The sequence below is a fragment of the Gavialis gangeticus genome, unplaced genomic scaffold (assembly GCF_001723915.1).
Source record: "Gavialis gangeticus isolate Ggan-Ray unplaced genomic scaffold, GavGan_comp1, whole genome shotgun sequence".
Classification (NCBI taxonomy): domain Eukaryota; kingdom Metazoa; phylum Chordata; order Crocodylia; family Gavialidae; genus Gavialis; species Gavialis gangeticus.
In genome coordinates, this window is record NW_017729015.1 from 20,471,702 (window position 1) to 20,487,113 (window position 15,412).

The 15,412-nt window shown below is 56.7% G+C and overlaps 2 protein-coding genes and 1 long non-coding RNA gene across 3 annotated transcripts in view; all 3 read left to right on the top strand.

Annotated features, from left to right (window-relative positions):
* SF3A3 (splicing factor 3a subunit 3) overlaps positions 1–7,721 on the top strand; it is a 12,455-nt gene extending 4,734 nt beyond the window's left edge. The window contains exons 8-17 of the mRNA XM_019512538.1: positions 2,457–2,595; positions 2,878–2,946; positions 3,291–3,358; positions 3,736–3,843; positions 4,223–4,292; positions 4,966–5,130; positions 5,244–5,354; positions 6,353–6,443; positions 6,916–6,971; positions 7,435–7,721. Of these exons, the coding sequence (XP_019368083.1) occupies positions 2,457–2,595; positions 2,878–2,946; positions 3,291–3,358; positions 3,736–3,843; positions 4,223–4,292; positions 4,966–5,130; positions 5,244–5,354; positions 6,353–6,443; positions 6,916–6,971; positions 7,435–7,512 (955 nt within the window). The 3' untranslated portion in view covers positions 7,513–7,721. The remainder of the gene's footprint in view (positions 1–2,456; positions 2,596–2,877; positions 2,947–3,290; positions 3,359–3,735; positions 3,844–4,222; positions 4,293–4,965; positions 5,131–5,243; positions 5,355–6,352; positions 6,444–6,915; positions 6,972–7,434) is intronic.
* Positions 7,722–12,071: 4,350 nt separating this feature from the next.
* Positions 12,072–12,800, top strand: LOC109294263. The gene is made up of 3 exons (XR_002096499.1): positions 12,072–12,147; positions 12,442–12,503; positions 12,708–12,800. It is a non-coding gene; the product is annotated as an uncharacterized LOC109294263 (long non-coding RNA).
* Positions 12,801–12,808: 8 nt separating this feature from the next.
* LOC109293944 lies at positions 12,809–14,571 on the top strand. Its single transcript, XM_019512094.1, has 5 exons — positions 12,809–12,829; positions 13,050–13,215; positions 13,306–13,385; positions 13,736–13,876; positions 14,142–14,571. Exons 1-5 carry the CDS (start codon positions 12,809–12,811, stop codon positions 14,400–14,402), a joined length of 669 nt encoding a protein of 222 aa, XP_019367639.1. The 3' UTR covers positions 14,403–14,571.
* Positions 14,572–15,412: the final 841 nt, after the last annotated feature.

Here is a 15,412-nt window from a genome sequence, read left to right on the forward strand (position 1 = left end):
AAAAAATGCCAGTGTTGGCTTAAGTCTGCTCTGCTGGAAGTCCGTAACAGAATTATTACTGACTTCAGCTGGAGTGGGCTTAGCTCCGTGCTGAGCGCTCTTGGGAATGGTGCTCTCTATCTTCGTTGCCCTTATGGTTGGGAAGAAAATGTTTGAAACGTTGCATAAAGCAGAATTTTGCAGAGCTGGGAACAACAGCTCCGAGATATGAGAACTGTCTCATTTGTCAGGATGACAATAAAAATGTAGCGCCCATTTCTGCTTCATCTTTGAATGTGGCTGTGTAATGAGGCAGAAGTATTGGAAGCTACCCAGGTCTTGTCCTGGTCTTGGGCTTCTGCTCATACTGCTGAACCAGTGTTTACATTGGAAGCACTTTGCTGAAGTTCCTGACTATAAAGGTTGTGGAAAGATGAACACACACTGCAGCTGAATTGGCATCTGTTTTGTATCCTTGTGTAAATTACATCAGCATCAGGAAGAGACATGCAGCTGTCTGGTAACTCACTAAGCAGCTCTTACTGCGAGTCCCAGCTAGGTGGCAGGGGCACAGGCAGTAGGCCTGTTTGCCCTCTGCAGGTATAACTTTTATGTAATGAAGCCATCCTGGTTTAGAGGTGTACTGCTACAGTATTGATCCCATTGGAATAAGCATTTCCTTTGGTGAGTGCTGGACCAGTATAAGATGTGCATCATGGCATTGCCGTCTGCAGATCCCATATTTGAAAGCAATGTGTTGAGCTTGGTAGATACCATATAGAATGACGTTGCCAGGGAAGGTCCACCAAGATAGGAATAAAGCAGATCTGGCCATAAGTGTGTTTAAATATGTGAGGAGTGAATGCAAGTTTCTCATTAAGAAACTGGGGGACTGTGGTGTCGACACCCACACAGTCATTTGGGTCGCCAACTGTCTGGAGGGCCGCACCCAGAGAGTGGTGGTAGATGGATCATTTTCAGCCTGGAGGGATGTGGGCAGTGGGGTTTTGCAGGGCTCCATCCTTGGGCCCGCACTGTTCAACATCTTCACCAGTGACTTGGACGAGGGTGTAAAAAGCACCCTGTTCAAATTTGCTGATGACACTAAGATGTGGGCACTCTAGAAGGAAGCAATAGGCTACAATCGGACCTAGACAGGTTACAAGGGTGGGCAGATGAAAACAGGATGGGATTCAACACTGACAAGTGCGAAGTGATGCACCTGGGGAGGAACAACCGGCTCCATACCTACAGGTTGGGGAACTCCCTTCTTGTCAGTACAGAGGCAGAAAAGGATCTTGGAGTCATCATTGACTCCAAGATGAACATGGGTCGGCAGTGTGGGGATGCTGTCAGGAAGGCCAACCGCACCTTGTCATGCATCCACAGATGCATCTTGAGCGGGTCCAAGCAGGTGATCCTCCCCCTCTGTGCGGCACTGGTCAGGCCTCAGCTGGAGTACTGCGTCCAGTTCTGGGTGCCGCACTTCAAGAGGGATGTGGACAACATGGAGAGGGTCCAGAGGCAGGCCACTCATATGATCAGGGAGCAGCAGGGCAGGCCTTATGAGGAGAGGCTACGGGACCTGAACCTGTTCAGCCTCCAGAAGAGAAGGCTGAGGGGGGATTTAGTGGCCTGTTACAAACTAGTCGGGGGTTCAACAGGCAGTGGGGAAGTCCCTGTTCCCCCGAGCACTGCCAGGAGTGACCAGGAATAACGGTCACAAGCTGGTAGAGGGTAGATTTAGGCTAGATATCAGGAAGCGCTACTTCACGGTCAGGGCAGCTAGGATCTGGAACCAACTTCCAAGAGAAGTGGTGCTGGCCCCTACCCTGGGGGTCTTTAAGAGGAGTTTAGATGAACACCTTGCTGGGGTCATTTGACCTCAGTAATCTTTCCTGCCGTGGCAGGGGGTCGGACTAGATCTACTCAGGTCCCTTCCGACCCTAGAAACTATGAAACTATGAAGCAGGAACAAGAATCACGCTCTGTTCTCTCACTGCTTCATATCTGTGTACAAACAGCTAGTGAGTGTATTTATTTCCCTTGCAGCTACTTGTCCATTTCTTTTCCTGAGCCTGTAAGCTTCCTAGATAAGTTGCTTCACATGAATGTTGAGCCTCTTTTGTTGTTGACAAATTGTCTGCTGTTTACAAAGCTAGGACCATCCTAGCTTAAATTGCAAGGGTGATTAAATGCATACAGCCTGAGCGGCTTGCACTTATCAACTGTGTATTTTGTCTCGGTAATTTACAAATGCTAAACAGGTGCAGTTTCAGGGAGGCTGTGGTTTCTCTTGAAGTAATCCCTGAAGTTGTTCAAAGCAGCTTGACTGATGTCTTTTGAGGAAGGGAGGTATCAGGAAACACTGTAGTAAATTGTGGGTTGAGGGGCATAGTGTGTGTTGAGTGTGTGATGCACCGGGGCCTGGGCCAGCACTTATACTGACTGATCTGTGCGGGTGGCTTCTCTCCTAGATATCTTGAAATGCTCCTTGAGTACCTGCAGGACTACTCGGATCGGGTGAAGCCGCTGCTGGATCAGAACGAACTCTTTGGAAAGATTCAGATTGAGTTTGAGAAGAAGTGGGAAAATGGCACGTTCCCTGGCTGGCCGGTGAGCTCACGTACACCCTGCCCGTGTAGAAAAGCTATAGAGGCTAGGAGCTTGGCAGCAGAGTGCAGCTGTGTGCCACAGCAGTTTGTACAAAGCTTGCTGCTTGCAAACTTTTCAACATGTGGGAGCTCTCTCAGATACTTCATCTGCATTGGTTAATGCTAAGAAGTCCCTCTGAAGAGTGGAAAAGCTGCTCTTGGGGTTTTAGGATACTTTTTGCGTTTCTGCTTACTGGGTTCTGTTGGAGTCTAACTGGGCAATGTATGTGCCTTTTATTGGCAGAAAGAGACCAGCAGTGCGCTCACCCATGCCGGAGCCCACCTGGATCTCTCAGCGTTTTCTTCATGGGAGGTACGTTCTCAGTATGGGACTTATCCCATGGGATCCCTGCTGGAACCCACTCTCCTCTGCTTCTTTTTGAGCTTTTATTTGTTGAAATATAATGGGTTCACAGCCATTTGCTGTGGAGAAGGGACAGGAGGTGGCCTTTGCTTTCTATCACTTGAGGTGGGATAACTTGGAACTTAAGGTCAGGCTTCTGCCATAAATGCCATTGCCCTGTGGAGGAGTGAGTTGCCTTACTTAATGCTTTATTGGTCTGAAATGGATGGGGCATATACTCCTGCTCAGGGCATGCTGTGAGCAGCCCCTGGAAGCAAGGCTGTTGTAAATTATAATTTACTTTAATTGTGCAGGAATTGGCCTCCCTGGGACTGGACAGATTGAAATCTGCGTTACTGGCTTTGGGTCTGAAATGTGGAGGGTAAGTTTATTCCCCTTTGTCTCCTTTCTGCATGGAGTATCTGTCCTTTCTCGTTCCAAAGATCAGTGCAGTAATTCTTTCAGTATAAGACAAAGCATTTTGCTGTTTAGAAAGCTCCAATAACTGGTCATGCCATGAACTCAGAATTATACTGGAGTTTAGCTCGTAATGTGGAGCAATAGGCTGAAAGAGCACATGGGAAAGCATGTCTAATGCAAGAGACTAAGCCCTGCTCCTCTGATCACTGGAACATGGTGCTTGTTATGGAAAACTGCACACCTCTAGTTTGATCTGGAATGTAATCGGTTGTGCGCGCTTAACATACTTAAGGTAAAGCTGCCTCTTGGCTTCCCCTTTCCTTCCTTGTGTCTCCTCAGGACCCTGGAGGAGCGGGCTCAGAGGCTGTTTGGCACAAAAGGCAAGTCCCTGGAGGCGCTTGATCCTTCATTGTTTGCCAAGAACCCAAAGACAAAAGGAAGCAAACGGTGAGTCCCCAAGGATTCCCTTCCTAGGGTGACTGAGGCCCCTTGCTGGGACTGGACCCACTCCCTTGGTTGTCTCCTTCTTTGTTTTATTTCATTTTTTGTTGTTGTTGTCCTTCTGTAAGAGACATCCTAACCCTCATAGGTACAAGTGATGGGGTCAAGATGTTCCTGGAGCATTAGGATGCTGTGCACACTGGGGTTAAATGAGCACTAAGCGGGCAGATGCAGGCCTGACCCTCCTGCAAGCAACACCATATGGGATGTTTGATTCCTTGCTTTCTTAGTAGCTGCTGGTCACATGCATCTCTAAAGGCTGAGCATATGCAGGGCATCTGCCATGCTTCAAGGGATTTTACCCAGTCTTCCTATCTATCTGTAGGGACACAGAGAGGAACAAGGACCTTGCCTTCCTGGAAGCTCAGATCTACGAGTATGTAGAAATCCTTGGGGTAAGGTGTTTTACTTCTTCCCTTTGAGCTTCAGGTGCCCTCAAGCAGTTACTGGAAGCTCCTTCCTGTCTTCCACTGTAGCCTTTCCTAAACACTGTGTGGGGATGGGAGTTCTTATGTCCAGTGCCTTAAGCACTTGGTGCCTCTCACAACAGAGGCTTAAATGGTTTGTTCCTGTCAGCAGTAATTAGAAGCTCACGTGCACTGGAGTTCACGTTCCTGAGCTGGTAGTGCAGAGGATTGGCTCTCTCCTGTGAGCAGCACATTGGGAGGCTGTTTCTGCTGTGAAAGTCTGTGACCCTTTAGACAGCTTCACTTCTGGGTGTCTGCTGTATCAGCAGGGAGAGAATGGTTTATCTCTAGGAGATTGAGAGCAATCGTGCATTCGTGTCTTTGCACTTGCCTTTTGTTCTTATGTCAATCTCTCAGCCAGGTAGCAGCCACCACTGATAAGCAGCTTGCTCATGCTAATCATAATTAAGGCTTACTGCAATCACCTCCTGGTCAGAAACGCATTGTGCTTGGTCTCCTGTTCCAAGTAGAACGGGCAGAGAGCTCTTGTTTGCAAAGCAGAGCAGTTGGGAGCAGATGCTGCTGAAGCTATCCTCTTTTCCTATTCGCCCACTGCCAACCTGTTGCAGTTCTTATACTTGTGTCCTTCCCGGCATCTTAGGAACAAAGACATCTCACCCACGAGAATGTGCAGCGGAAGCAAGCGCGCACAGGGGAGGAGAGGGAGGAGGAGGAGGAAGAGCAGATCAGTGAGAGCGAAAGCGAAGATGAGGATAATGAAATCATCTACAACCCCAAAAACCTGCCTCTGGGCTGGGATGGCAAGGTGAGGAGACTGATCTTGGGCTGCATCCCCACTGCCCTGTAGTTTGAGCCTTTCTTGCCCTCTGACCTAAGATGTGCCTGTCCTGATTTTTTTGTTTGTTTGTTTTTTTTTAGCCAATCCCCTATTGGTTATACAAACTGCATGGGCTGAACATCAACTATAACTGTGAGATCTGCGGTAACTACACCTACCGGGGGCCCAAGGCCTTCCAACGGCACTTTGCAGTAAGTCCTAGCATGACATTGAAACATCAGCTTATATTCTGGGTTGTTCTTGTGAGTGAATAGTCTTTCTTAGGGGTTGATGCCTTCAGGCCCAGAGGTGATGGCATCACATTTGAGCTCCTGCTTGGTGTGGCTGCTTTCAGGGGATGTTGTCTGGATCTCTCCAAGGCAGCATTTAAACAACCTTTCTCCTTATCTGTGGAAGGTCCCGCTCCTGGGCGGTAGGGATTGCAGTGTCCAGTATGGAAGTGATGCTACATTAGCTACGGGCAGTTTGTTGGCAAACTCCTTATTACAACAGCCTGGTTGATGAATCCAATCAAGCCTGGTTCAGTTTGAAGATTCTTGCTAATAATCTTTAGAGCACATTCAGGCACTAATTGGCCTTTTGGGGTGTTACATGCACATGCTCAGGTACCTGCATTTGTTAGTGGAAATGCTGTGTACCTGGCTGTGTCTTCTTGGAATTTGCTTGTGGTTCATAAGAGCCCAATTATAAAAGGTATGAATGAAGGGGCTCCTGAACTGTGCATTTCTGCATCTCACACATGTGCTGTTTACATGAAGGTGAATTTTACATAGACAGTGTTGGGGTGGGCAGGACCAAACCTTCTGTGTGTGGCCTCTGTTCACTTTGGGGAAATTCCTCTCCTGCCTTGTCAGTGAGCCTCTGTCAGGACTAAGCAGTTCCACTGAGAATCTCTGGCATGAATTCTGTGTTCCTGCCATTCTGCTGTCCTCATGGTCAAAGTGGGTTTCTCGCCCTTTCTTTGTGCTGTAAGAGGCTCGCAAAGGAAACAGATTGTAGATACAGTGATGTCGGAATAGGAGACAAGATTGGAAAGTCTGGAGAACGGTTGCTTCTGTGGTGTTCCAAATTCTAGATTGGGGTGGCAGGGGAAGGGAGAGGTTCAGTGTTCTTATGCAGGGGTGCTGTTGCCTGACTTCAGGAACATTGTGTTGTTCTCTCCTGCTCACCAATCTCACTCTGCCCCCAGGAGTGGCGCCACGCTCATGGGATGAGATGCTTGGGTATTCCCAACACCGCCCACTTTGCCAACGTCACACAAATTGAGGACGCAGTCTCATGTAAGTAATGTCAGCATTTCATATAGTTTCATAGTGCTTAGGGTCGGAAGGGACCTAAACAGATCATCGGGTCCAACCCTCTACCCCGGGCAGGAATGGGTGCCACAGTCATATCACCCCATTTCTCTGTTCAGAACAGGGAGGAGATGGAGTTGTTTCCTCTGCTGTTCTTCAGGGCACGTGTGGGAGTTGCTCACTGTTCCTGCTTGCTGAATGGCAGGCCTTCTCTCTGGGTCAGCACCTTGGTTGTCTGTCAGTAACAGGGGAGACTAGATGTAACCCTAGTTACAGTCTGGTCATGTGCTGTTCAGGGCCCAGACCTCTCCCTGTAACACAAGGAGCTTCCCAGGTAATGGCTCAGCCACTGTGTTCTGGCTCCTTTAAGCTGTGCAACTGTGTGGTGCCTATCAGCAGGCTACGTGCTGGTGTTCAAAGGAAGTGACCTTCTTGTCCTTGCTGGCTCTGTTTGCAGTGTGGGCAAAGCTGAAGCAACAGAAAGCTTCAGAGAGATGGCAGCCTGACACAGAGGTGAGCAGGGGTCACATGTCTGGGTGTCTCTGGAGCGGTTCCCTTGTTACCCTGCAGAATTTAGTACCAGGGCTTGCTGCCTGCCCTGCTTATTACATAAGTCCTGTTTGGTCATGCTGCTGGGTCCTCACTGGGGACATACAGCCCTGCCCTCCTATCTTTAGCACGTTGGAAGGGAGATACTTTCATCTAAACAACAGGCAATCTGCTAAGCTACAGCTGAAATTCTCCCCAGGGCAGCCCTCTGTCAGACCAGTATGCTTCACCCTCCTTAGTGCAGACAGACATGTCTTCTCCTTGCAGTCTGGAGACCTGTAGAGAGGTGTGGCGTTGGGGGAAATCAGAGTCTCCTGGCGGGAATTGGGGCAACTGAGTGTGTGTAGGTACAGCTGAATTTCAGACCAGGTTCTCTGGGCCCCTTCATGCTGCGTCCAGGTAACTGCAACTCGCCTTTCCCTTCCAGGAGGAATATGAGGATTCCAGTGGGAACGTGGTAAACAAAAAGACCTATGAAGACCTGAAGCGCCAGGGGCTGTTGTAGCCCTTTGCTCCAAGATCTCCATCCAGGGCACTTGGTGGAGCATCCAGAGCCTGTTCATTCCCCTCTCCGTGTGCGTGTTTTGTGTTCTGCATGAACATCCATTTCGCAGAGCCCCTTCCTGCTGGTGACTGGCAAGCCTGGGAGAGCTCAGTGTGTTTTATACTAAAGTGATGCTACAAAAAATAAATGGATTTTGCTGTAGGAAATGCCGAGTAGCTTGGTCTCATTTGCAGCCTGGTAAGGAAATGCCTGTCGTCTCCCTGCTGAGCAGCATCATCCCATCCCAGCCCCACGCTTCTGTCACCTACTGGGTCTGGTGGGACAGAGTGCACGTGAACATGCATTTGAGTCCAGTGTGTATGTTCCTTGGGGTCTCACTTAGCGCCAGTGGGACCCTGATGGCTCCCTGTGTCTGATGGGCAATGCCAATTTGGTCGAGGGTTGGGTTGGCCCCAGTGCAAAGACCCTTCTCATGTGTTGTGTGTGGAGCTGTGTTGCTGGGACAGGAAGATGGGAGACACTTTGGCTGTGTCTGGCTGGGATGCAGAATAAAGCACATGGTGTCTCTGGGGGCTCCAGCCTGTGCTTGATTAAACCTCGCCTTGGCGTGGAAGGGCCTAGCCTGACTGTCCATGGGCCTTGGCACCTGTGTCGGTGTCATGTTTTGCACTGGAAGTCCCACACTTCAATGCTGTCGTTCCTTGCTTGGTCCCAGAGGCGGCAGGCGTTGCTCCTGCCATTCTCGTGGCTGAAGAGTACTGTCATCCACGTGCTCGTTACCAGCCGTTGCCACTGGGTGGGTCTCGGCTGCCTTTTGCAGAACCGCTCGGTAGAGGGCACCCACACCACAGCCTAAGCTGGGTCTGTCCCTTTCAACAGGCACTGCTTGCCCTTCTGTGTATGGGTCAGTCCCCACTCAGGCTGTCAAACAGTTCCCTCTGCTCACATGAGTGAAGCTTTTTGAGATGCCTGGCTGTGTGGGGGGCCTGGCTGTCTCTGGGAACTGTCTAGAGGATGCAGCTCTGGTCAAGTACCTGGGTACTGGAAGTGGAATAGGAGTGACTGTTACCAAGCCAGCGAGATTTGCCTTCATTTTGGGCAAGCATGCAGAGCTGTAGGAGCTCAGCTTCTAGGGGTGGTGAAACTGGCACCTACATGAGGCTGGTTGCAGGCACTGCTTGGTGAGCTTTGGAGCCACTGAGCAAAGCCCCTACACCCACAGGGTCTGGTGGAGGCAGGCAGAAGGCACGGGGGTGGGGGGGTTACTGCATTGTCCTGTTCTTTGTAATATAAGCTGCCCTTGTGATCTCTGGGGACTGACTACCTGCCCCTATCCTCCCCACTAGGAACATCCAGTAATTCTCCCTAAATGGGTCATTGTGGTGAGTGGCTGTATGGGGTAGGGCCCTGCCCTTGCTGCAAGGCCCCATCTCCCTTGGGCTCCTCTGCCTGGCAAGGTTGTTTGGTTGGGAGTGTTACTCGAAACTCCCAGTGGCCAGAGCTCCTGTGGGGGAGCGGGTCTGGGATGACAGAGCATGTAATTAAGGCTAATTAGGCAGGCAGTCATTACCCCTGCCCTCTCTTTGGCCTGAAAAGGCTGGTGGAATTCAGCAGGGGCGGCTCATCCACTGAGCAGGACAACAGGAGGGGGCTTAAGACAGCTGCCCTGTGTGGAGCGACCCCAGCCCTGCCTGCAGCCCTAGGATGGCAATGCAGAGTTGCCGGAGCAAGTGCTTTTGCCTCTTCTGCCCAGGCAAAGTGGGTGCAAAGACGGCAGAAGCACAGAGCTGGGAGATGGCAGGGCTGCTTGCTCAGTTCTAGCCTTGCTGGGCTTTGCAGCAGGTGTTGCTGCTTCTGGGGGTCTCTGCCCTGCAGGGAGCATCCTGTGTTCCCCACCATCCCTTCCTTCCCCACACCGGAGCATGGGAGTAGCAGGCGATGGAGAAGGGGTGGTGCTGACCAGAGAACTGCCAGTCCAGCCAGTGAAGGCCCTCCCTGCACAGCAGCAGGCACCTCCCTTGGCAGCCCCCAACAGGGCAGGTAGCAAATGCTTCTCCCTGGCTGATGGGCTGAGCTGCTGGCTGTTGGCAGAGACGTGGGACTGCCTGCCTGGCACCGGCACGTCACACCTGAGCTGCACGTCCCTTGGGCAGCGAGCACGGCTGAGCACAGACGACCCACCCACCCCGGCTCCAGCAGCTGGCTGCAGAGCGGTTGGAGGTGAGTGAGCGTGACAGAGAAGAGAGCCAGGGCAGGGATGGGGAGACGGCCCTGGGACCTTGCCTGATTCTGCATCCAGGCCAGCCCAGCGTGAGCCCAAAGCCAAGAGGGGCCAGTGCTGGCACTGACTCGGACCAGGATGAAGCCATGCTGACTTGATGCAGTCTCCCTCCCTGTTGCATCAGGCTGCCTGATGGATGTCCCGCACATTGCACTGGGCTGGTCCAGGCCCATGCCATTTGCTTCTGCCAGTGCCCGGCGGCCTTGATTTCACGCATGATGCTGGGGCAAGAGATGATGTGGAAGGGCGGTGGCTGCTGACCCTGAGACCTGCCCCGTCCAGCCTAGCCCCGGAGCATCCCCGTCTCCTGCAAGGGGAGGTGGTGAGTGGCACCTCTGCCTGTTTACGTGCCCTGCCAATTAGGCACCCAAGCGAATGGGCTGTGCTTGCTGCTGGCTGAGCCCTGAGGGGCCGTTGCATGGGGAGGCTTGGAAACAGGTGTCTTCCAAGTCGTCCCCTGCCCCAGCCCCAGGTGCAGACGCTCCTCTGCAGTAGCCGGTGCAAGGCCTGGGTGCAGCCAGGACAAGCCGCAGCATCTCCCGTCCCCCTCGCTCCTGTCCCGGGCACTAGGACATTGGTCCTGGAGCCCGGCCGCGCCCAGGTAGGTCATTGCATCCTGCTCGCCACGTCTCTGCCCTAACAGGTTTGTGGGGCTGAGGGGCTCACCCGCCCCTCCTGCCTGGAGCACTGGGGTTGCCATGGCTCCCCCAAAAAGGCGCTGTGCTTAGAAGAGGCGCCTCTGCACAAGGGGGGATGCAAGGTGGTGATGGTCTGTGCTCAGCCCTCCCTGTGACTGGAGGGGGCCGACGGCGATGGGGGGCTGTTCCCTGGTGCAGGCCCTGGGGGAGTCCAGCCTGAGAAGAGGCAGGACAGGGGACGATGCTGGCTCTGACCCTGCTCTGGTTTCCCAGCAGCTCGGGCCCCTCAGTGCCAGGCAGCCCCCGCGTGCTTCCGCTCCCTGCAGATGCTGGCAAACACAGCGTTGCCTCGTCAACGGGCTCCCGCAGGCATCATTACCGGGGAGCCGTGGGCCCGGGGGGGGTCCTGCAGCTGGTTGCTATGGCAGGTTCGGAGAGCCTCGGGGAGAGCCATGTCAGGCTGGAGGGGCTGGCGCCGGTCCTCGGGCTGAGCGTGCAGCCTTCGCGGCGCTGCCTCTTGCACAGCAATGACCTGGAGCAAAGGGGCCTCTGGTCCCCTCCTGCCCCAGGCTGCCCAGGAGAAGAGTCGAGCACCGGGGTAGCCGGAGGGAATCTCAGGAAAGCCCCCGAGCACATGCCCAGCAGGAAGGCAACTTCTCCTGCTGGGATCTGGGGCACAGACCTAGTGCCGGAGCCTGGGGTTAGTGCTGGCAGGGCACCTACCAGGCAAGATCAGGGCAAGGCGTGAGCTCCATCGCCTCTGCCCTGCCGACTGGAGGTGGCTGCAGCGCTCACCCTGGGACGCTCGGCTTCCCCTTGCAGCTCTCCAGGGCCATTAGTGGGCTCAGGAGTGGACGCTCGGTGCCAGCGGGCAGAGGAAGCCAGAGTCCCGCGGGCGCCAAGGCCAGCTGTCTCGGGGCCGCGGAGCCCTGGGACGGCAACGAAGCTGCCCCCGAGGCCTGGCTTGGAGCTCGTTAACTCGGCGCTGCGGCTCGGCAGGCTCCTGTTGCCGCTCGGGGCCAGGGCGACAGCCTGCAGGGGTGAGTGCGGCCATGCCCCTCGGGCAAGGGGGCAGCCTCCTGGCGGGCAGCAGCTGGGCACGTCTGTCCTCAGCCGTCCCAAGCCAGGTCTGTTGAGATGGGCGGGTAGGCCTGCCCTGCGGGCACTCGCAAGGCTTTCCCAGCATGAACCGTGGCTGCAAGGAGACCCCGGGTTTCACTGCAGACGGCGCTGGGGAGCTGGCCTAGCCGGAGCCCTGCCGCACCCCTGCAGCGTGAGCCAGGGAAGAGGGGGAGCCCGTGGGCAGGACCCAGTGTGCCCGCGGGGCTGTGCCGCTGACAGCCGGCCGTGCTCCGTGGCCACAAGCCCGACTCTGCCTGTGTCTCCCCAGGGTCCAGTCGGAGTGAGCTGCCCCCAGCTGAGGATGGCAGGCCTCCCGCGCCACGCCAGCCCCGTCCCAGGTGAGAGCAGCTCCGTTTCTGGAGCGAGGGGCCGAGGACCATCTCAGCCTGCTCGGGGGTCGTTCCTCCTCCGGGAGTTCGGGTGCAGAGGCGGCCGCGGGACGTTGGGGACTCAGCCGGGCGCTCCAAGCTGCGGCTCTTCCTGGACCTCGGCCGGTCCCTGACGCTGCCTGTGTATCTCCGTCTCTTCCAGGCCTGCTCCTGCTCTGCCTTCTGGCTCCGCGCTTCAGCCCCCAGAGCCCTCTCGCTGCAGCAGGTGAGATGCCGGCAACCCGGCGGGGACAGGTGGCTCATTCCCTGTCCCTGCAGAGCTGGATTTGGGGAGACCTTACCACCATCCGTCCTCCCCTTACTGTCCCGCCGTGGCAGCTGGAAAGCCCCAGGTCCCCCTGCCCCTTCATGGGGCATTTTCAATCCTGGGAAAGGCCTGCTGGATGCCCTGCCCTGTGCATGTGGCTGGGACCACCAGCCCTTCACTTTCCCTGTGCGGTGCGTGGGTAGCGCGGTGTGCCTTGTGCTGACGCAGCACTCGCGTCCTTGTGTCTTGCAGAGCTCGAGCTGATCAATGCCACGTCTTCGGTCCCCAGCATGAACGGGACGGCAGACAGCCCTGTAAGGATGCGCCAGCGCTGCTCCGGTTCTTGTCTCGGCCAGGGCCGGGGGCTGCAGCTCGGCGGGGTGGCCAAGCCAGATCACGGGCACGGCCTGGCTCTGCAAGCCGTCTTGCAGCGGTGCATGCCAGCAGCATGGTGGGTGGGCAAGGCTGTCCAGGCTCCGCGGCTGTCCAGTGCTCACGGGCGCGTGCTGTCTCTGCAGCTCACCTGCCACACCTTCCAGTGCGCGGGGGAGAGATGCTACCAGGATCCGGCCTATGCCAATGACACTGGGTCCTGCCACAACGCCGCCTCCTGCGAGGTATGGGGGTGCTTGGCCCTGGGGTCAGCGGGCTGCAATCCTGCTGGGCTCCAGGGGCAGGGAAGGCAGGTCTGGTTGGATCCAGCGCCCTGACAGCCACCGGCACAGTGCAGGGGAAGGGGCCAGTCGCCTCTGGCACCGTGGCCCCTGGGTGCTGGCGAGCGCTGGCTCTTGAGCGGGGCGGTGTGGCCCTGGCCTGGCAGGGCACGAGAAGCTGGTGCCACGTCTCTTCTGTCTCCACAGCTCTACCGCGTCACCAGCGCCAACTACACGGCCCGGTGCAGCAGCGAGTGCGGGGGGGTGAACGGCACGGAGATGTGCATGACCAACGGCAGCATGCGCGCCAGCCCGTGCGCCCTGGAGTGCTGCAGCTCGCCCCTCTGCCTGCAGCTCAACGCCACCGCCTATGGTAGCCTGCCCGCGCGCCGGGCATCGGGTCCCCCGCGGGCACCGAGGTCCCGTGCTTGGCCTCACCTGCCCTTTCTCATGTCTGCTGCAGGTGACTTGCCGCCTACCACCACGCCGGCGCCCACCACCACCACCAGCACCACCAGCACCACCAAGGCCCCCCCGAGAAACGTAGGTCAGGGCAGGCTGGGGAGCCGCACTAGATGGGCCCGCGGACAGGCCTCTCGTCACATCCCCATGACGCTGGGGGGATTCCCAAAGGGGGTTTGCTTCTCGCCCATGCCAGGAGAGAGGATGGGGCATCCCACAGCCCCTGCTAGAAACCGCCCAGGTTGCATGTAACACGGGGCTCTGACCCCCCCACGATGCAGCCGTCTCTACCGCGCCGGCTTTGTCTGAGCTGCTCATTCAGGGCAGGCCCTGCCCGACAGTGCCCAGCTCAGACTAGAGCCCAGGACCCAGCTGAGCGAGTCCCCCCCCCCCACAGGGAGCATGGCACCAGCACCAACTGCCCCCTCCAGCCCTGGCCCCCGTGCACCAGCGGCTTCTCCCCCCTTCTCTCGCAGGGCAAAGTGTGCGCGACCTTCTCCTGCCGCGGGGACGGCTGCTTCAAGGGCAAGAAGCCTGCTGGCCGGTGCATCGTCGGCTTTGACTTCTGCGAGGTACCGCAGCTGCCTGCTGCAGCAAACGGGCTGCGGGGAGCCGGGAGCGGGGCGGGCAGCTCTGGGCACGGTGGTGCAGCCACACTGCAGTTGCTCTGGCTGGGGGTGTTTGTGGCTCCTGTGCTACCCCGGGGTGCTCCAGGCACGGGGCTCGCTTTCCCCAGCCTCCAGCAGAAAGCCTGCGTAGGCAGCCAGGCTCTGCGACTGCGAGCCTGAGGCGGGCAGGGCCAGGCCACACTGACCCCGGTGTCCTCCCTCCTTGCAGATGAAGAAGACGGGCTCGAGCTATGTCGCTGGGTGCAGCAAAGCCTGCAAGACGGGCAAGCCAGTGTGCGCCAGTGGCGTGGCCACCACCTGCTACCAAGAGTGCTGCCCCGCCGGCCCCAAGGCCAGCTGTCTCAAGCTGGATGGCCACGTGCACGTCAACGGTGCCGGGCGGAGGGCTCTGGCCCCGATCCTGCAGCTCCTGGCCGGCGGCGCGGTCTTCGTCCTCCACTACTGCGTCCTCGCTGCCTTCCAGGGTTAAGCAGGGCCTGCAGGCTGACTAGGGGCTGGGGGACCCTGGGCACGCACTAGGATCGCTGTAGCTCTCTCCCTTCGGCTAAGGCTTGCTAGGAAACTCCCTCTGCTCAATCGTGCCCAGGCAGAGAAGAGCCTGTGGGCTTCTTCCCATCCCCGCAGGACGGCTTCTGGCTGTTGCATGCGCCCATTTGGCCCAGGGCGCCTGGGGGGATGGATTTCGGGGTTGTCCCAGAGGACCGCTTCTCCTGTGCCTGGGGCTGGGCTGGGAGAGGCCAGGGACAAAGCCAGTCTACCCGCTCAGGCACTTGGCCAGCCCCGCTTTAGGCTGCTGGGGGCAGGAGCAGGGAGACGTACACCTGAGGGGTCCCCGGACCTGTGCAGAGGGGAGCGCCATGCTACAAGCCCCCGTGTTGTCGCAGGCATGAAGGGTGCCCCTCCTTGCAGGCAGGCTCTGGGTCTGAGGCTGCAGCTGCCGTCAAAGCCCACCCATCCTCTTGGGAGCGGGATTCCCCTGCCCAAGGAGCCACCCCTCTAAGCCACTGGCCACGAGCTGCGTGCTGCCAGGGTGCCTTCAACACCAGGCCTGTAAAACCTCCCCCCAGCTTTTCCCTTGGTGCCTTCAGCCCCCAAAACCAGTGGTGCTGGGGCCAGGCCTGCCCCACGTCCAGAGGCCGACTCCTCGAGCACCGTCAACCCTGAGCCCTCAAGATTGTGCCTGTCCCCGATGCGATCCAAAGCAGAGGTACAGCCCAGGCACCGAGCAGGCAGGAAAGCTGCAGGTGTCACTGCCGAAACCCAGGCCTGTGTGGGACTTGTAGAGCGTGGAAGCGCGGCGCTGTCATCCTGGGGGTCGGGGGTGACTGGAGCGGGGTGGAGGAAGCCTCACAAATCCTTCTGTAAGTCCAGGCCCAGGCAGGGTCAAATGAAGGATGCAGCATTTCCCCTCTGGCATCTTAGACAAGGAAATGAGGTTTTTTCCAAAGGCTGCCCAGGTCCTCAGTGCTGCTGTTTGGA